The sequence below is a fragment of the Melanerpes formicivorus genome, unplaced genomic scaffold, assembly GCF_026170545.1.
Source record: "Melanerpes formicivorus ecotype bairdi unplaced genomic scaffold, bMelFor1.0.p_v2 SCAF_5, whole genome shotgun sequence".
Lineage (NCBI taxonomy): Eukaryota > Metazoa > Chordata > Aves > Piciformes > Picidae > Melanerpes > Melanerpes formicivorus.
The window spans coordinates 17,424,252-17,445,205 of NW_027142357.1; the positions used below are offsets into that span (position 1 = coordinate 17,424,252).

Below are 20,954 nucleotides of genomic sequence, written 5' to 3' on the forward strand. Positions count from 1 at the left end.
ACTTTGCAAAATATGAGAGCAAAGTTACTGTTAAAATGGACTTTCCGGAAGTCACCTTTTTTTGGGTTCGTTTTGTTTTTAAAAAGCCATTATGTAACCTAAAAATGCTCTGTTTAGCAGGGGATTTACAAGGGACAGCGGCTTCACCTCAGGCAGTCAGACCGAAAGCAAGACAAGGGTTCCAGCTGGCTTTCTTCACAGCACTTCTTTCCACATTTTTGCTTGGACATGACAGTGTTTTGGGATATTTGTCCACAAGTCTGGACAGACAATAGGTAATTGGCTGCAAAGAAAATATGCATTAACCTTGTGATTACTGAAACACTGATGGGCAACGGGCCACAGGTAGAAGCTGGTATCTGGTCACTATCCCCGACCAGTTTTCACGTGTGATCAATTTGACTTGCATTCCACACACATGCATCCACACGTAATTCCAAATAGTGAAGCGCGGCTGCTATTACCTTAAGAGAGCTGCTAACGATAAAATGTCTGCGGTGGGACACGCACTGGCCAGCCCCATGCTGGATAGCTATAATGGCCCCTCAGTGACAAGCGACCAACGCGGCGGGAACGAAGCCCGGGAGCAGCCGGGCCGGGTGGGGCCTGGCGTGGCCGAGGCCTGCGGGGTGCGGCGTTCGACACCCCCTAGCGGGGCGGGCGGCGCCGCATTGTCTCCCAGCGGGGTGGGGTTTCGTGCTGTCGTTTGGCGGCCGGTCCGGGTCCCGCGCAGCTGCCGTGGCGGCTTCACGGGAGGAGCGGGTGGTACTGTGGCTCCATGGGGGTGAGGCGAGTGTAGCGGAGTGGAGGCGGGCCCGGCAGCGCCCGGTGCTTCTTGTCGCCTTGCCGACGGAGGAGTGGTCGTAGCCGCCCCCATCTCCGGGCGCTACTGCCAGGCTAGCAAGCCGGTACCGAGGGGTCTGCGGGCATCCGTCGCAGCCTAATCGGAGCTGGCGGGTTCAGGCTCCGCCCCGCGTCCACCCGCCCTGCTGCCGGCGTCCTCCTATCCTGGGCATACGAAGTGCCGCAGCCGGGTAAGTAGCCGCGTCCGCAGGAGCTCGTGCCTCGCCCCGGTCCTGTAGCGGGGCCTTTCCCCGCGCAGTGCAGGCCCTGCGGCCTGGCTGCGCTTTGTTCCCCGGCGGCGGCGCTGGAGCTGTGGTGTGTCCCGCTCCGCCGGGCAGCAGCTGGCTGCCGGCCCTTCCCGGACTGGCTGTGGCCCGGCCTTACTGCAGAGCAGTCCTCTTGCACTCGGCCTTCTGGGCCGGTGTCGCAGCCCTGCGGCAGACCGGAACGCTGACCGGAGTATCTGGCTGCAGGCTGGAGAGTGTGTCTCCTTCCCCGTCACGGTTCCCTTTCTCTTTGTGGGTCCTGATGGCTGTTCCTGGGTCGGAGGGGGCACGCCAGGTCGGTACAGCCCAGGAGAACCCATGCAACAGGTTTGAGTATTGTTTGGGTTCGTGCCGCCGCTACCTACGTGGCCGCAGTGGCGTGGGGGCTGCCGAGCGGCCGCTGCCACCGCCGGTGGGGCCTGCCTTTGTGCGGGGCTGGCGGTCCCCTCCCGCCGGGCGCTGCCGTGGCCACTCCGCCAGTGTCACGGCAGGCTTGGGAACTAAGGAAGGAGAGAGCTTCGGGCTTGGGATAGCTCCCTGCATGGAGACAGGGACTGGACCCCGCGCTCCAGCTCGCCGATCTACTCGGCTTCTGGTGGGGATTTTCTCATTGCGTCGCTGCTGGTCAGTACGGCGGCAGGCTTGGGGGCGTGGGGGGGAAGGTCGACTCACGGCCGTGTCACTGCCCAGGCGTCAGGCGCTCCAGGATTTGTGGAAGCACTGCTTGTTCGGGAAGCTGATTCATTGCTGAAGCAGTGGTTGCTCAGAGCCATGACTGACATTTCTTTGCTTTTTGACAGGCCCATTGTCGAATTACTTTGCCTTTCCCTTTATAACTGTAGTTTCCCATGGTGCCCCTTAACAGAGCTTTTTGGCCAGGGAATTGTTGAAAGGAGATTCTTTCTTAAAGAATTTGAACAAATGTGTGGAGACAATTAGTGGAGAATGAATCTTTGGGTTTGTTTGAGTTTCTGTAATTTTTTAATAAGCAAAGCCAGTAAGGCTTACACAGATGAGTATTAGTAGATGGTTTTGTCAATTCTTTCATCTTTTTTCATACTAAGGGAAATACTGCTTCTCTCCATTTTTAATATTAAAGTCTCTGCATTGTCCTAAAAACTGGATGTTGACATTGCTCATGCGTTGAAATTCACTGTGATGAGGAATTACTCGTTTTTTTTCTACTCCTTTCTCTATTCTGTGATACTGTCTGCTACAAGTCAGTGTATGGTAAATAATATTTGTCATTACATTATAGGAACAGTGGTGGTTACACTTTTGCACTAATAAGGGTTATTTTTCTAAGGAATGTGAATTTTTACAATCCTAGTGCCTTTGTTTACACCAAGCAGAAACTTGGTGGACCACAGAACTGAAACTTGATCAGGAAGGCCTTCTGCTTAATAAGGTGCTGATCATGCTTTCCTCTGCCAGGTGAAAAGCAAACAAAAAACCACACACACAAAAAAGCCCAAACAAACAAATACGACAACCTCCCACCAAAGCTAGGAACTAGGGTTTTTTTAGTAATGGATTTTTTTATTTTGCAATTCTTTACATCCTAGATTGCTGCTTGAAGAATCCTGTAAAATCACTGCAGCCAACTGTTTTTCTCAAGGCAGTGTGCTAGTAGGTGATCTTTCATTTGCCTTTTGGAGGATGTGTAACATCACTTTTCATAGAAACAAAAGAAAATAGGTGTATTACAAGAAACAACATTGTGATGTTTCCTGGCATTGTAGACTGTTATTCTAAATGGGCTGTGGAATTACATTTCTCAGTAAAGCTGATGTAAACAGGGTAGATGTACACCATTTTGTTATTTTGCAGCAGCAGGACAGTCACATGAAGTTCAGCTCAGTTTCTTGCTGAGTGGTAGTAGGGAGGGGAACTGAAGGTACTTCTGGAAGAGACTATTGTGTGTTGATGGTGACTTTTAATACAATGCTACATAACTGTCAAGAGTCCTTAAGAATCTAATATTAAGATGAACCCAGTGACTTTGAATGCTTGGGAAAATGCAGAATACCATCAATAGGTAGCTTCTGGTAAAGCAGGCACAACCTACCACAGGGTCCTGTGGGGATAAGAAATGATGTTGCAGGATTTCCATTGTGCCTCTGTTCAGGCTGTCTTGAGTGCTTCCTATTGATTTTTCTCTTCCTTATCTGTAGGTGTGTATTCTTTTCTTCTCTCCATCTTTTTAGGGCCTCTGTTTTTTTGCCTGAACTTGAAAACTTGTGTTGGTAGGAGGCTTTTTAAAATTTAAAACTTTTAAGACAGATTACTAATATGTAATGAGTGCTGTATCTGAATAACTGTGTTTAGCATCTTGACTTCATCTGCAACACAGTGTACACTAATTTTGAGTTTTTTGGATTTTGCTGGTGAGTGCAATTCTGTAAATCATAAGATTCTATGCCGGTCTTAGAGCATCTAAGAGAAGAGCAACAAAGTTGGTGAGGGGTTTGGAACACAAGCCCTATGAGGAGAGGCTGAGGGAGCTGGGGCTGCTTAGCCTGGAGAAGAGGAGACTCAGGGGTGACCTTATCACTCTCTACAACTACCTGAAGGGAGGTTGTAGACAGGCTGATGATGGTCTCTTCTCCCAGGCACCCAGTACCAGAACAAGAGGACACAGTCTCAGGCTGCGCCAGGGGAGGTTCAGGTTGGATGTTAGGAAGAAGTTCTATACAGAAAGAGTGATTGCGCTATGGAATGGGTTGCCCAGGGAGGTGGTGGAGTCGCCGTCATTGAAGGTGTTCAGAAGGAGACTTGATGGGGTGCTTGGTGCCATGTGTTATCTGTTTGGGTGGGTTGGATTGGTTGATGGGTTGGACGCGATGATCTTGAAGGTCTCTTCCAACCTGGTTTGGTTTATTCTAATAAAGGTTTTATTCTAATCTGCTGAAGTCTGATGCTTAACTCTTAATTCTGCATCTTCTAATACAAATAGGGACTATGCTATTTATCTTTCTTATTTCAAATTATAGTTTGCCTTTTAAAATTTTGTAGCAGTGATTAACTGAGTTTGTAGGAATGCCTCTTCCTTTTCACAAAAAGCACTATCACTGTTCAGTTTTGCTTAAAACTGTGTAGACTACCTCTGACTGAAAGCATACTACAGAGATTCTGGTTCTTGTTACTTTCCCACTGCTTCCGGTGCTGCCTCAGGAGCATTACTTGCTAATTATAAACAATGTTGATCTCTACCATATGTTTTGGTAGAAAATACGGGATTCCTGCTGTCCCACTCAACATGAATGCCTAGCTTACAAGTACTTGTGAACATGTAATGGAAATATTGACTGCTCTTACTGTGTCAACTTGTAGTAAACTCTCGTTTCAGGCTTCCAAAGAAATAAAATTTTAGATTGACCATAATTTTAGATGTTAATACTCAAATACTTTTTTTTCATTTAGATTTGCAGAATCCAGGATCCAGAACTCAGACTTGTATCTTTAACAAACATTGCCTTCCACTACCAATGGTAAGTAAAATCAATCTCTTCCAAAACTAAGCTCTTTAAATTTTCATGCAATGTATTTGGTTCTTATGAAGCATTGACACTGATGAATACATTACATAGAACCATTTCGTTGTAGTTGGTTTTACACAAACTTATTTAGGCTGTAACTCATGCCTTCTTTAGGAATTCTGTTTGAAAGAAGAAACTGTGGTTGGAGGTGAGAGTATGGAAAGAAGTGTTAAAAGCAGCAGTAGATTGTTGCTACTCTGGGGTTGATAAGCTTTTGTAGAGAAGAGAAATGAGACACTTGAGCACCTTGAGTGAGCACATAGAAAGATGCACTGCAAAACTTTTTACTCTTTAGACTAAGTGAGAGATAATTTTAAGGTAAGGATTTCCTTAGAGCAGACACTAAACTTGACAAGGAAGCAAGTGAAAATCAATATGGAGTGTTGTTTTCCTGTTTCTAGGTGAGAAGATGAGCTGCTGCCTTTTGGACAAGCTGAAGTTTGGAACATTGGGACATAAAGAACCTATTAAGGAAATTACGGTAGTTAAGAGGAGATGAAGGTATGACTTAGGGCTTTGCAGAATCAGTGATTCAAAGGAGACAGCTGTAGTAGGCCCATGAGAATTCAGAGTCAAGCTAAACTTGTCACGTATTGGCAGAGGGGAATTTGAGATGTGTTCTTGGTTATCTTGCAGGGTAAATGTTGATTGGACCAAGTAAGGTCAAAAGAAAAAAGACCATTGGAACAGTAAGACTAATGGATTTGATGTTAACTTGATGTTTTGGTTACTAAATAATATGTATGACTGAACCTGAGAAAATAAATGGCCCTACATGAGGGAGAGGGTCAGGATGGACACATCATGTGGAGATGAAAGATGACAGGCTTATCTAGGCTTCAGTGTTGGTAAAAGCTTAATTGTTTCTTTTTAATTAATGTAACCTCAACACAGGTTGTCCAATTTCTTGCTGCTAGAATAGTGTTTGATAATTTTTTCATGTTACATTTTAATTTGGCTCTAGAAAATAGTACAGTGGAAAATGATTGTTACATCTATGCAAGATGCTTCAGGTAGCAGTTTAGAGAGTTTGATGTCTATATGTGACCATTTGTTTATGGTAGTTGGATACTATTTTGAGGAGGTGGGAGAGTTGTGGTTGCTGTGGCCAGTTTGTGATTTGCAGTTGTAATGTTCAGAATTTTAAACTTTAATACAAAAACTGAAGACATCAGTGCAAGTCATAAGAAAGATTTATTTCTCCTGCACAAACTAATTCAGGGGCAGCATAGATAATTTTTATTTTGTGTAAGAATGAATTAACATAAATCTGGAATATTTTGAAGTTCAATAATGTGAATGAACAAGTTATGTACCACATCTGGCATATTTCCATCTCCTCTAGTTTCATGTTTGGTTTAGCTTAGCAGAATTCTGAAATTACTTTTTATTCTGTATGAAGGTTTTTTAGTATCATCCCTATTGTGTCTACCTTTTTATTCAGTGAGGAAAACCACTGCCATAATTTAAAAAAACCCCAACCAACATAAAAGAAACCCCAACAAAACCACACCAAACATACCCCCCTTCCAAGCCAAAACCCAAACCTACAACAACAACAAAATCCTGAACCAAACCCGCAACAAAACCCAAATGCAAACAAACATACATAGCCTCCCAGCCTCCCCACAAACAAACACTAAGAGGAAATTTTTCAGGATGTTTCAAGGTCTACACACAGGTGAGGAACCTCTTGATCAAGTATCAAACCCAGAGTTTTAGAGATCTGTAAGCAGGCTTTCTATTAGCTTATTTGTTTTCTTCCTGTTTTGAATCACTTTCCCCCACCTAAAAGGGATGACTGCTTTTGTGTCTGCTACACTTCTGTCCACACACTCCACCCTACGTTTCCTCTCAAAAAAGCTTGTGCTTTCATACGCTCTACAACTCCAGATGGCTTTCAGTTCAGAGGAGCATTTCTTTTAGCTTCCATTCAGTTGTTGTTCCATTCAGTATACTGAGGTGACAAGTGATTCCTGAGGGCCTGAGCCGTACACGCTTATAGTTAATGCCAAGTATGTGTGTTGTTGTGAAGTTGTAGATTTTCTTATATGAATGTTATGAAAGGAACAAGAAGTTCTAAACTTGCACCCCAGAGGAATGTGATTTTTGATTTGCTCCAGATTGCCAACAGTTGCACTCATCAGTGCAGCTGTTAATATTTTGACTTAGCTGCTAATGACCCCAATTGTCTAATCTCATTCTTCCCCCTCCCACTTAATTTTGTGAAGTACTGGAGGTGTAAGAACTTTTTTGTTTTCTTCCAAAATTGTTTTAGTAGAGGGAACTAGGAGTATGTAATTTTATTTTACTATTAATTCATTAATTTTCTTCTTCCCCAAGCTGTGACTAAAAAACTATTTCTGTGAGAGAATTTACAATTTGTGTGATTTGTGTCTTAATTGCAAGTGAACTCTTCAGTAAAATTTTAAGAGCTGAGATTTTTATGGGGTTTTTTTTTGGGTTTTGTTTTTTTCATGGGCTTTAGGAAAATGTGACCAGAAAGAGAAATCTTGTCTGTGCTGTTTTGAACATAGCATTTCAATTGACTTACTGCTATGTGGAAAATGGTGGAAGAAGCAACATCTCATTTACAAAGGATTTTTAGTATTCTGTGGTCACTTGATGCTGCAAAGTGAATTATGACTGTACCAGATGACTGCAACTTCTGGTTTGGTTGCCTCTTGAAGGGAGAGCATGAGGTAGATGAGTCTTCTGTTGCCTGTGGTAATGTTCTGCAGGGGCAAGCTTTAGGGTTCTGCAGGAAGGTAAACATGGTATCTTTCTGAAGGTCTGGAAGAAAAACAATACAGAGATATGTCCAAACCCCGTAATTTCTTTACTAATCTAGATTAAAGAAGCCTGAAAATATAATTCAACATACACCATATGGACCTGGGGGCTGGAAAGGGTACAAAACTCTAGTATTCTATCACCAGAACAAGAGGACACAGTCTCAGGCTGCGCCAGGGGAAGTTCAGGCTGGAGGTCAGGAGGAAGTTTTACACAGAGAGAGTGATTGCCCATTGGAATGGACTGCCCAGGGAGGTGGTGGAGTCGCCGTCACTGGAGGTGTCCAGGAGGAGACTTGACAGGGTGCTTGGTTACATGGGTTAGTTGATTAGGTGGTGTTGGGTGATAGGTTGGACGTGATGATCTTGAAGGTCTCTTCCAACCTGGTCTGGTCTGGTCTGTTCTGTTCTATTCTATTCTATTCTGTATGTTGTGTTGTCATGTTGTTAGAAACTTCTGCAGTGGTTCCCTTGGGTTGGTGCAATCCTGCTGTCTGTGAACATGGCCTCTGATTCCAGAGAAGGGCTATTCTTTGAGAGAGAACTAATTGCTACACAGTATCCTGTGCATGGCCTTCTGTTACGAAAAGACTGCAGTGTTGGTATTGTGTTTCGCAGCTGTAAATACAGATGTTATTGTTCATCCTCAGTTATATTGTTTCTGTTTTCTTCCCCTCTGACACTTGTTCTGAGGAAAAACTTCCATTTTGTGAAATGAATAGTTGACTGAGATCAAAGTTCAAACTTGTGAGCACAATGTCTGTTTTGGATAGCACAATCTCTTATTCACTTGTTCTCCCTTTGCTGGCTCACTCCTCATTGTATTGTTCATCACTTCTTTTTGCCACTCATCAATTTCACTTTTCACAGTATGCTGAAAAGATGAAAAATGGTGGGAAGCACATGGAAGATGGGTTAAATAGAGGATTTTTTTAACAGCTTTTTAAAATTCTGTTATTAGCTAGTTAGAAGACCCTATTGTACAAGCTAAGATTTGAACCTTCCAGGTGAAAATGGGGCAGAAGAAATGGAGTTTTTCCAAGCTTAAATTTGACATGATTGTGACAATATGCTTTTGAATCATGGCCTAGGAAGCTGGTAACTCTGGATTTAACCAAAAACTGAACACACTATCAATCTGTCCATTCATCTGTCACTAGCTGCTGAGTTGAGAGTGCTGACTATTTATGCATAGTGAAACTGACATTCTGCTTTAAAATCAAAACAAGCTTGCATGTCCATAGCATCTACTGATTCTGTGGTTATTATTTACCTAATCCTTTGGTGTGAATTAACAGGTTTTTGGAAGGATATTGTCTTTGTATATAACTTGAAAATTAGACATAATTTAAAATGCCACTATGCCCTTTTCTGTAGATGGTTTCTACAGATAGTCAAGAAAACAAATAAAAATAACAACATGGTTGAAAAAAGCAAAAAACTTGGTCTTCCCTAGATATGCTCAGTTGTTAGTTCTATTGAGGTCATAAAGGGCTCTCCTGCTAAAAAATTATTAGTGCTGCTCATAATAAGTTAAAAGCAAAACCCAGGCACTGTATTTGAGTACTAAGTTAATGTTCATCTGTTGGGTTTTTTTGTTATATTGAAACTGTACAGCTGAGTAACTCAGATCCATGTCCTCTTCAGTTGAAAACAGTATTAACTAATGAATGTTTAGAGGCTCTTTTTACTTTTGGGGCAGTTTGTGGTTCTCAAATTACCCTGGGTTGTAAGCCCTGGAGACACCTTCATTTTTGTTGTCGATATCTTTTTGCCTCTTAGGTGTGGGAGAGATGATATCCTTTAATATAGTTTAAAGGAAGGTGAAATAATTGTGATATTCAGCTTTCTCTGCCATTTACACGTGGATTTGGAAGCATGGAGTGATGTTTTGTGTGCTGAAGTTAGCATCAGGGAAAACTTGCATGTTGACATGAGGAAATGAAGCTGTTAATTTTGAAGGTCTGCAATTCAGAAGTGGATTTTTAAAAGAAAAAAAGAAGTCATCCTGTGTGATTGCGGCTTTCCATTTTTTGTGGTATTTCAGAATGTCTGTGCATGCTATTGTTTGTGCCTGGGCTTGCAAGCTGCTATAGTTTTGAATGTAGCTGCCCATCTGCTGCTTGTTTTTTTTTTTATAGGCAGATCTGTGCAGTTCCTTCTAATCTCAAGTCTTCTAAAACATTAATGAATTAAACATCACAATACTCTTGTAAAAAGGGAATTAGATGGAGGGACTGAATGAAGACTAAAAGGGATAAATGACTTGCTGAAAGCCATATGTATATTTCATAGCAGAACAAGAAACAGAAGCCAAATTTGAATTTTTTTTATTTTTTCTTCCTGACTTTCAGTTCTGTGCTTAACAAACCAGTTACTGTCTTGTTTGATATATGAGGGAATAAAGTACTCATTCTTTGAAACTTGCAAGGGTTGCTAGTGAACAGACTAATGCTTTTAAAGACCCTTACACCGTGTATTGAGTATTAAATATTTCAGGTCCAGTGAATTTGAGTAAGAACGTTTCTATTAATTCTAATTGAACCTGAATTAATTTTGATTCTTGATTTGTTTGAACAGTGGTTTCCACTGGGCTGTCTAGCATGCAAACACGTGTTACTTGAAGGCCAGCTCCTCTAACATCTTTCAGCCATCTAGTCAATGCAAATTTGTCAATGTCTCCCATCACTAACTTTCAAAATATTTTTTTAAACAGTGTCTAGATGTTTGGTTCTTACATGATTTTGTTTTGTTTCATTTTGTTTTTTTGAATTAGATGAGAGTGATGATATGTAGGGGAAAATGCAGGTTATAGGCATTAGGAAATTAGGCACTTGCGTGCTGAATTGTATGTAATTTTTCTTGTGTGTGACTTTTGTCGCTTTTGGGTTGTGTGTGTGTTGGGTGTTTTTTGCTTGTTTTATTTTGTTTTTGAAAGAAATTTTAAGTTGAGTAATGCAGAGAAATTTACAATCTTTCCTGATCCTAGAAGCGATAGGGCATGTAGCCTACCAAGTCATGATTGCCTGTTGTGTTGGAGAACAGCTTGAAATACTTTCCCTTTTTTTCTGTTCTGTAAATTGTGGGGGTTGGTTGGTTGGTTTTCTACTATTTGTTTACTGTGTCTGCATCCTCTTACCCTCCCTGTAGTATATGTCTGTTTCATTTAAGTCTATATTAAAGAGTATTTTCTGCACAGGTTGTATTAGTTTCGTCTTGACAAGGGTTTGGAATTTGGTAATTCACTGGAACACCTTAAAAACACCTAGGTTTAAAGTACAGCTATTATGTAAATGTCATCTTGACACTTTTCTGTGGAAATCTTCAAAACCGTGTGTGTCTTGTTGAAGATTAACATTACTGATTTGTAAGCCTGAAGGCCCAGATCATTCTAAACAACTTCAGTGAGGTTCTTCAGTGTTTAGTGTGTCTGCTATACCCACAAGTTTTGCCATTTGGCATATGGTATTTTAATTGGCAAAGTAGATTGCAGGCAGGTATACTGCACTCTAGGTTGTTTCTGAAATTCAGTAAACAGATTTAACCTCTCTAAAAATAGAAGTTAGGTATTTTGTTTTGGAAGTGATAAAATTTGATAAAACCCAGCTTCTTGAAGTAGTTCAATTTCCTCAAATGAAATCTGTTCTCTTTGGTGCTCCTGTTTTTATTCTGCACTTTTTTTTCTATTTAATGAGTCAAAATGCATTCTTTTAATTGATAAATAGATGCTGGGTCTCTTTCTTCCATCTGAACAGTGGTGTGACAGTGAGCAAAACATAATTCTTTTCTCAGTCTAAATTGAAACCTTGATGGTTAGTTCAGGAACCCGTCATTTTTGTCTTTCTCTGAACAAGTTAGAGACATTATTTAGACCTACAAATGAAGTGTGCATTTACTTTGGCTTTTTAGCAGTGTACCTTTTTAAAATGCCTTTGATAGCTCCCAGTGAAAAGTAAACACCAACTGTCTTGACATTGTTTCACTTTCCAATACTTAAAACAAACAAACCAAACCAACCAACACAAAACCCAGATCACCACCACCAAACCCCAGCATTTAGTTTAGTACATCCTGAGATTCTCTGGAGTGTTGAAGATGAAGAAGAATGTTAAATTTAATTTTTAAACCTGAAGATTTTCTTGTGTATTCTCATCACCTATTCCAGTGGGAGCTTTCTTCTAGATCAAGCATAGGAAAGCTCTCACAGAAGACAGGTAATTGAAAACTTCAGAAGTTCCTGGAACAAAGGCTAGGTGTTTGAAATGGTGGTGGCAAAATGATACAGTTGTTCTAATTGTTCTGTCTTGCCTCCCTCCACTCTGAACAGAATGCTTCCTTTGTTTCCAGGAAATACTGAACAAAAGAATTATTTTGATCCATCTGCAGTGCCACTACTGTGGCAGAAAGCCAGGCAGTGCTTTCATATTAAATAAACTGGTCTTTCACAACAGCAAAGAAGCATCCTTCCTGGAGTCAGTAAGTTGATGCAAACTTCCATTTGTATTGGAAAGTATGAAGACAGTGAAGTGTGTGTGTAACCTTGGACTTTCTTCATTGATTGTAATAAAAGAGCCATTTGTAATAATTTTGAAATATAAGTTGGGAGAGGAGAGGGAGAAATCATTACTGACTGTGTATTCCACATCTTCAGGAAAAAAAATACTGCCAAAGTTAAATGGCTTAGGCTCATTTGAGCATAGTGTTTGAGAAACAAAAATGACTGCATGACTCAGTATTGAGTTTTGTTTTATGCAACAAATAACGTATAAACTTTTGTCTGAACCATACAGGAAGCTTCAATAGGATGCTTATTTGAGTGATTGTTTAAAGTGTGAGCTGTCCTGGGACTCAATTTCCTTAAATTTGTTTCTATAATATGGTGATTGTGGAACAAGGGATGGTAATGTTACGAAGTATGCATTGAAATACAGAAGGACAGTTAAAAGATACTGAAATATTATTTCTTTTTCATAATAATTTTTTTTTCTGTTTGTAATGAACATAAGTCTTTAAAAAAAGAGAAGGAATAACTATTCTGTTTTACCTCAAGCTTTCTATTTGGAGTTCTTGGTTCAATTGGTTGGCGTCGTTGGGGGTTTTGTGTGTTTTGTTTTGTTTTATTTTCCCCCTCTATCTCCTAGATCATTTGCAGTTTTGATTCATTTAACTTCCCTCCCTCACCAGAAACAAAAAGTTTTTTGTGTACGTGAGTGCTAAAGTATCCAGATGGAAAGCTCCATGTTACAGTCTGAAGCCCTGTGCCTGGAATTAAATTAAGAAACCCAAACAACTTACTTGATCTGTTTTTTATTTTGACTCTGTACTGGCACATACCTAGAATTACTCATTTCTGTGCAGAATTTGGTTTATTTTATTATATGGGTTGATTTGTGCAAGTACGAATTCAGAGTGACTTACCAGCAGGTGCCAGTTACTACTTTGCGTAGGCTGGAAGAAGAGGTTGCAGTTTAAGCATCCTGTTGATTTGTTAGTGGAACACAGAAGTTTAATCACAGTGTAGTGCAGTTGATAATGCAATAAAATGGGATGAGAGTGAGACCAGATTTGAGGCAAAAGTAGCAGAAGCATTTCCAGCTATAGGTTAGACATACTTATTCTAACTGCTGGATGTTTTGGGTTTTTTTTTTTTGTTTCTTTAATTTAAAACCTACTAATGGCAGGGTAGTGGCAGTGTCCTGACATAAATGTAGCATAATGCATTTAAATAATTACTATATTCTTGGTAATATCAGATTATACAAAGATGTTACTTGATTTACTTATTTTACACCTGAATCAATGAATACATAGAATATATACCTGTAAATTAATTGCAAATTAACGAGTTTGGCAAATAGGGCTTTTGTATAAATCTTCTCAGTATCCTTGGTTGAGATTCTGCTTTGATTTTTTTTTTTTTTTTTTTTTTACTATGTAAATATTTAAATAAAATATGTATGGTAGTGCTTTTTTGTTCAGTATTCTTTACAATACTTTGGATTTTGGTTATAGTGCTCTGTACAAATGTGTTTTGGCCATTGCTCATTCTAGTGAACTGTTGTCAAGCATGCAAAATTGATTACAGCTTCAACTTCTTGTGTTTCAGAGCTGTGAAAATTATCTGAAGTAGAATGGAAGCTTCAGTGATATTACCCATTCTGAAGAAAAAATTGGCTTTTCTTTCAGGTATGGTTTCTGTCTTTCTCAGTTGGTTCCTCCCTGTGTAATTTGGCTGGAAATTTTACGTTGGTTATTTGGATTTGCTGGATATATTGAACAAAAATATGTTGATGGTTAGTGCTTTGTCGTTCTTTCAAAAGGATTTCTGAAAATTTTAATCTAATAGCCAAGTTATTGCTGTCCTGAGGTTTAAGTCTATATCTAAAAGAATGATTTAGCAGGCACCAAGAATAATCTGTTCATAATTTTTTAATGTTGTTTTAGAAATAGCAAATGTTTACAGAATTTTCCTTAGAGAATTTTTCCTTCTTTTTTCTCTCCTGTATTTCCTCCAAATTAGAAATGGGTGGAAACAGAATTAGCCACACATTGCAACATTCTTGGTTTTGCCAAGTAGTTAGTTCAGGCCAGGCTGGAATTACTGTTTTTATTAAAACTTCTTGAATCTTTGCTTGAACATAGCTTTCTTTTCTCTGATGCCGGAAGAAAACAACATAAGAGAATACTTAAAATGATGAATGATATTCTCTTGCTGATATCACTGCTGTCATAGATGGCTGTGTTGACTCTGTGTGTTTGTCCACTCTAGGGTAGGTAGGTAACTTGCAGAATACTTCTCAATTTCACAAATTGACAAGTAGTGCCATAAATATTATTGTCATTTAGTTTATTTTAATTATTCTGGTTTACCCTGCTCTGGTCACTTGAAGTGAAACCTGTTCCTTTTTGTTAATGGAAACTGTTTTGCTTTGAATGTGCCCAGAGTCCCCAGGAACTGCAAGTCAAACAATTCCTATTTTAAAACAAATGAAAAAACCCTCCAAACTCAGCTTACATTAAAGCCTGGGACAATGAGCAGTTTCTTCTGCAGTAATAGCCGATGCATAGTATGTTGATTGTTCAGCATTATATTGCAACGGGAAGTTCTTATTAACTAGAGTGCATTTTTGATTTGCTATTAAAACTGCCTGATACATACTGAAATGTAGATGTTCTTAGTGGAATCTAATTTGAGTGGCAGTTTAAATGCTAGTAACCTTTTCCAGCTTATGTATTTTTAAGTAGATTTGACCTTTATGGAATTGTATAATATTAATGGGTACTATAATGAATGATAAAGATTCATGCAGTAATTCTTTTAAGTGTTCTTCAGTGTAGGTGAAAGAACTTGACACAGAAACCAGTTCTTCAATTTTATTTTAAAGCAGTTTTATAAATGTAAACATTAATGATTAAAAACAAGAGAAAAATAATTTTTTTTAGGGAATGGTTTGTAATGGTGCAGTGTCTCCTCCTCAGATTTGAGATCTGTGCCTATGTAGCTTCCATGCTGATAAGTCATTACAAATAGCAGAGGAGGAAAAAAAGACAAGCTACTGGCTTGGCAAGAAACCCAAATAACCACTTAAGTGCAAAATTAATTTACTTTTTTGTGTGTGATGCTCTTGTTTCTATCCTAAAATCAAAATGTTTGCACTTGATAAACTGTACCACTTTTCCTGAGTTACAACACACATCAAATTGATTTTTCTTGGTTTTATTGAGATTTAATTCTAAGCCTGAAGACTCAATCTGAGTGTAGCGCTATTTTGTAAGACAAGGTGGTATTGTTTGCCATGCATAGACTCATGGCACGATGGGCTTTATCTCACTAAGCGTTGTATTCTGGAAGCAGTGGTAAATATTTATACAATGTTTAATTTTTAGAAAGGAGCTGCGTACAATGAAGGTCAAAGAAAACTTGTTCTTAACTGGTGATTTTAGTTGGTATTCCTTTCAAGCCCCATTCATTTTTTTTTTCAGTATTTCCCTTTAGAAAGACAGTTTTGAGTTAGTGATTCTTAGATGGCTAGATCAGTTATCAGTCATAATTTTACACTGAGGATAAGAATTGGTGATAACTCCTAGGTTTGTTTTCTGTTGTTTTCATTTTCCCCTTTTCCGTGACAGGTTGACAGAATATTTACCCAGTCTGTGTATATGCTTCAAAGCAAGAGTGCTGCATAAAAATCACAGTGTAGGCAGAATACAGATGTTTGAATCTTTTCTCGTGGTGTTTACAAGCTGGGGGAAAAAACCTGTCAGTTGGGAGACAAGATGACTCGTCATGAAACTGAATAATTTGGATAATTACTGTGGTCTTTCTGTGAAATGCCAGGAGATTATAGCATTTGGGGTTTTGTTGTGATAGGTGGTTTTTGTTGTGTGGGTTTTTTTTTTGTTGTTGTTGTGGTTTGGGGTTGGTTGGTTTGGTTTTTTTATTGTTTATTGTTTAATTTATTTTTGGTGGTGGTTCAGCAAATGCTGCTTCAAGTGCCAATGCTGAACTTGCTTTAGTTATACCCCATTCAACACTGGAGACTTTGAAGTTTTTGTAAAGAAAACATGAACTACTAGTAATACTTAACTACTTCTATGGGGGGAGGTGTTTTGTCTCATGAATCCAGATGTAATTTTGAAGAGAACATATCCCTTCCAGTTATGAATCAGCTGTGGCAAGACTAACTTGCTATAATGCAAGAAGAAAATGTTGTTTTCTGCAAACCCTTCCTTCCCCAGCCATAGGGGAAAGCTGCACTCAGGGGTTTGTGAGTAGAGAGGTAGAGGAAGCATTAGATACAGTTCTTACAAATACAGTATACATTGGAGTCTTGAGCTGCTGCTATAGGGCCTGGAATTTTGGACTCAGAGCTGGTTCAAGGTAGTTTTTCTACTCTTTCCTCCAGAAATAACCTCTTATTTTCTTACTTTGCTATCACAGACTTGCTCAATTTCAGCACCGAGTTCTGTTCAGTTTGTGGTTTAAATTTTTATTAAAACTTCTGACAGTGTTTCTTTACTCCAGTAACTTTTTCACAGTTCTTCCATTTCACAATGTGTAACCCTTTGTTAAACCTGACAGTTGCAGATTTTAGTTTCGACTCATTTATTTTCTATATTCCTAAAAACTGCTACCTTCTGTTCTCTGAGGATTGCCTATGGGTAAGGAAAGATCAGATGATGCCTGAACACCTAATAAAAGGCTTTATTTATTTATAATGTTTTATTCTTACTGAGAGATGGTAGCTGTTAAGCTACCACTGAATCAGTATGGTTTCTGAAGTATTGCTACTCTGCATTCCCAAACTCTGGGTGTAATGTGCACTCACTAAGCAGTGTAGCAAGTGGAGACAAAGTATTTTTTTCACTTCAAGTGTACAGGTGAAATGGAAGTCCAGTTTTTAAAGCAATGAGCTGTTCTTCCTTCCCTTTTTTTTTTCTGCCATTCAGAAACAGAGAAGGATGGACAATTTATAAATAACTTGTTTTAAACTGTGACTTTCTCTTAGTTTCTGTCCATTTGTTCTCACTCATATAGCACCGCTCTTTAATTCTTTTGTGTGGAAATGCAGATATTTAAAAGCCCATTGCTGTTTTCCAGCAACAATTCTATCCTGAAAAAAAGCAAAATGCAAGAGAACAACTATTGCAATGTGCAAGTTGAAGTAGCAGGTCCTTTATGAAGATATGGAAACTGCGTGTGCATTGGTGGATATTTAATGCTTTTTGGGGAGGTTACACAGCTTTGGAAACAAAGAGGAAAAACAACTATTGCAATTAAGATGCTACCATATGTTGTGTAAACAAACAACATTTTTTCATTATCTTGCTTGCATCTCTAATGGATTAAGGGAATTATGATATCAGTGTATGTTTATCCATCTGCAAGCATTACTGCGCTCCTGTGCTTTTGTCCCATTTCTGCACAGCTGTTACTATTCTGTGAAAAGTTGTTCTTGCTGATGAGATTGAGCTTTACTTCTACCAACATTAAAAAACTTTATGAAGGCAAACCATGATTTAATGGCTTTATTCATGTGAATAACAAAAATAAAGGTATTCTTTCTCAGGTTATAGAAATTTATTATGCTTATTTCTCACCTGAAAGCAGAGGTTATCATTATCTTTGTACAGTTTTTCTAAAATACAGAGAAAATTCTTTAGTAATTACCTCCTTACATGTCCTTGGATGGCTCTGGTATTATCTTTTAATAAAATAGCTAATGTACTATAACTTACTCTAAAATATTGAATAAAATTGGAAAGGCTTTCAGCTACTCCAGATTATGCAAACTGGTTTAGTATAGAGATGGGTGTTAGTTTTTTTATTAACAAAAAAAAAAAAAAAAAAAAAAAAGATTTAAAAAGACTGAAGTCGTGATATAATAAGCCATAAATGTTCTTTGCTTCATGCGCAAATTCCCCTTACCCACTTTTCATGCTTTTCCTTCCGGTTAATCAACAAATTATTTGATTGGGTTTTGAAATTAAAATCCCTCTTTTTGTTGGTTATAGACATGAAAAGATTCAAGAGCAGAGAGTGAAAAACAGCAGATAAGATTGTTTTCTCAAGATGATGACTGTAAGACCTATGAGTTGCTCCAAATTCAGTGGAAAGAAGTCAAGGCTGCCTTTGGAGGAGTTAGCAACTATTTAGGGGTAAACGTTTTGGTCTCAAGGCCTTCTGTCTTCAAAAGATCACCAGTGATGTGTCTGTACTTGGACATAGGGTGATAACAGAGTCGGTTGCACATTTGATATCCTTCACTCTGCAGCACTTGGCAGATGACCCTTTTGGGAACCTCTGTCAATATTAATTTTTCATGTTGTCTTGTAATCAGTGGATTTGGCTTCACTTTCCATTTAAGCTATGATTAAGAATTGAGTCCAGATCCATTTAGGTTACTGGTTCAGAACTATGTGACTCAAAATCCCATCTTTCAGAAGGCCAGAAGAGAAAATTTAAGTTTTAACAATATTTTTTAAAAAAATTATTAAATAAACTGTACTATGCCAGAGACTTTTAATTATTTTTTTTCTGTTGTTGTTTTTATACGTTTGTATAACATTTACCAGAAGGATTGCATGTGGAGATAAAAACAATTGTTTTGAAATACTAATCTTAATGGTGAGGTGACTATTGTGTTTGTAATTGGGTCTGGAAATCTTGCATGTTTGATGAATGAGCTAGCAATTCAAGGTATGTGCCGTGGACAGCTTGTGTGGTACGAGATCCTCCTTTGTGTAGCCTGTTCCTAGGAAGTGGTGTATTCCAGCTGGAAATGCTGGGTAGATGCTTATCTTGGGAATGTACCAAGTTTCTGAGAGGTTGATAATGTAGATGGTCTAGGAGGTACTTTTAAACAAAATAACCTAGATATGCACAAGTAATGCTTCTGGACAACTTGATTTGTGTTATACTGAAACTGTTAGATAAAGAAACAATGACAGCTACAGGTGATATTTAAGGCTTCAGAGCATAGATCTTGACGTGGTGAATGAATCTTCAAAACAGAGAGGTGAAATGTCAATTGTGATATTCACAGCAACTTTAAAGATTACTTTTAAGATGTATGTAGTTACAAAATATTTAATTTACCTTAAGCCATTACATTACCCTTCTAATGACTTTTTCCCCCCGAAACAGGAGGGAAGGACAGAAGAAGTGGCCTCATTCTGACAATTCCATTATGCCTTGAACAGACAAGTATGGATGAACTGAGTGTCACACTAGACTATCTTCTAAGTATCCCAAGGTGATTTCAAAGGCATTTTGTTCAGGGCTGCCTTATTTTCCATGGTTGGAGGGGATTTTAAAATTGTTTTTTCTTTCTAATTGCCTTTCAATACCAAATTGACTTCACATAAATGTTTATTTAAAATGTGGAAATGTCTGACTGACTGAATTAGAACAGAAATCTATAAACAAATGAACTAAGGGATATCCAGTAATACTTGTATACATCCTTTTATTCTTTGTATCTGGATTTATTGTTTCTTTTCTCTGTGTGTGTGTTTCCACACTCCTTCCTTGGGATAACTTTGATAATTTTTTAAAAATGACAGTGCACTTAAATTACTATGTAAATTAATGAGTCATTCTAATGAAGCGTTGGCTGAATTAAAAAAGCTTCCTCTTCTTTCTTAGCTATGTGCCTAGTATTTATAGCTTGTAATGCTTAACTGTGCACTGAGTCTGAAAACATTTGAAGTCTTACTGAAGTTAGTGAGCAGCTCAGATGTAATGTGAGGGTACTGCTGAACTGTGCTGAATGATGATGAGTATCTGTCATCCAGATCTTGCTGTAAAATCATTGTTCATTAATTTCTGTGCATGTAACCCTGCAAGCTTACAGTGTCAGTTCTTGGTCCTAGCTTAGTTCACTGCATTTTTTCATAGGATCTGAAGACAGACTTTTATCATGGATTATTAAAAAAAGAGAGATGCCTTTTGCATAAATGATTGCTTTTGTATCCCTTTGAATTCCTTTTCTGGAAACAGGAACAATTTAAACAGAAACTGTTTAATGTGCTTGGCTTATCGCAATCTTAAATGTTTTCAAAACACAATTCATTGATACAATTTATTTGTAGTTAAGACTGTAAAAAAAAAATTCTGACTGGGGAGAGAAGCAAAGAATAAATTCAGGTTCCTTACAGGTAAAACACCAATAACTAGATGAGTGTTTTGCGCAATATTTTAGTCATAGAAGTCTTAGGGGTTTTCAGACATCTTGTCTTTTGTGAAGTGGTGAAAATCCCAAAAGGTATCAGCACAAGCCATCCTGTTGAATTAAGGGCTGGCCATATTTGTGGAACAGTGTTCTTGTTCTAGCAAGCATTAATTATTCCAGTCTCACCCTGGTGTATGTTTTTACATATGTTAATGTAAAAATAACTGGAAATACAACTAAAGTATTCTTTGCTCCATACAAACTGCAAAATCTGAAAGTGATGTTCGGGTGTTTCCGCTTTAATGTTCTGTTTGCCAGTCGTGGAAAAGATGACCTCAACTTTGTGGCCGTACGGAAAAAAAATCACTGTTGTTTATCTTTGCATGTTGTTTTTAAGTGAGAAATACAAATGTTTTGGCTTAGGAGCTTGCCTTTCTTTGCTCCAAAAAGACTTTTTGAAAGGACTATTTGAAAAATAAGACTACTCAAAGAAAAGAGGAGTGTAGGGAGGTGTGTTGTCCGAAAACTAGATAGCTATCCAAGAAACAGTTACTTTTCCCCCTGCAAATTCTGTGTGCAGGATAACGTATTGTATTTCACTTCTAATGCAGTTAGCATGGTGTATGTCATAACTATAACTGTTCTGGAAGTTGTGTCCAGTATTTGAGAGGCGTAACTGTTTATACTGTCTTGAGCGAAATTTCTTTGTGAGGGGTGGTTTGAAGAGTGTGTATCTATCTGTAAAACTTTCCTAAAACTTAAGATGACTTAGTGTTCAGATTTACTGTTATGTCTGTCTTTGATGCTATTTAAAATTCTCAGATTCTGGGGAAAACTTTT

General features: G+C 38.6%; 1 protein-coding gene across 6 annotated transcripts in view; it reads left to right on the forward strand.

Moving 5' to 3' along the window:
- The first annotated feature begins 730 nt into the window (after positions 1-730).
- The window catches only part of SESTD1 (SEC14 and spectrin domain containing 1), a 55,010-nt gene continuing 34,786 nt past the window's right edge, over positions 731-20,954 (forward strand). Inside the window, exons 1-5 of one of the 6 annotated variants that reach the window (XM_068138459.1) lie at positions 731-1,034; positions 4,533-4,600; positions 5,050-5,149; positions 13,547-13,626; positions 19,088-19,196. In XM_068138459.1, the coding sequence (XP_067994560.1) occupies positions 13,572-13,626; positions 19,088-19,196 (164 nt within the window). In that variant the 5' untranslated portion in view covers positions 731-1,034; positions 4,533-4,600; positions 5,050-5,149; positions 13,547-13,571. Of the gene's footprint in view, positions 1,035-1,308; positions 1,405-4,532; positions 4,601-5,049; positions 5,150-13,546; positions 13,627-19,087; positions 19,197-20,954 lie in introns of those variants that run through there. The other 5 variants (XM_068138453.1, XM_068138454.1, XM_068138455.1 and 2 more) reach the window with 5 other exon arrangements.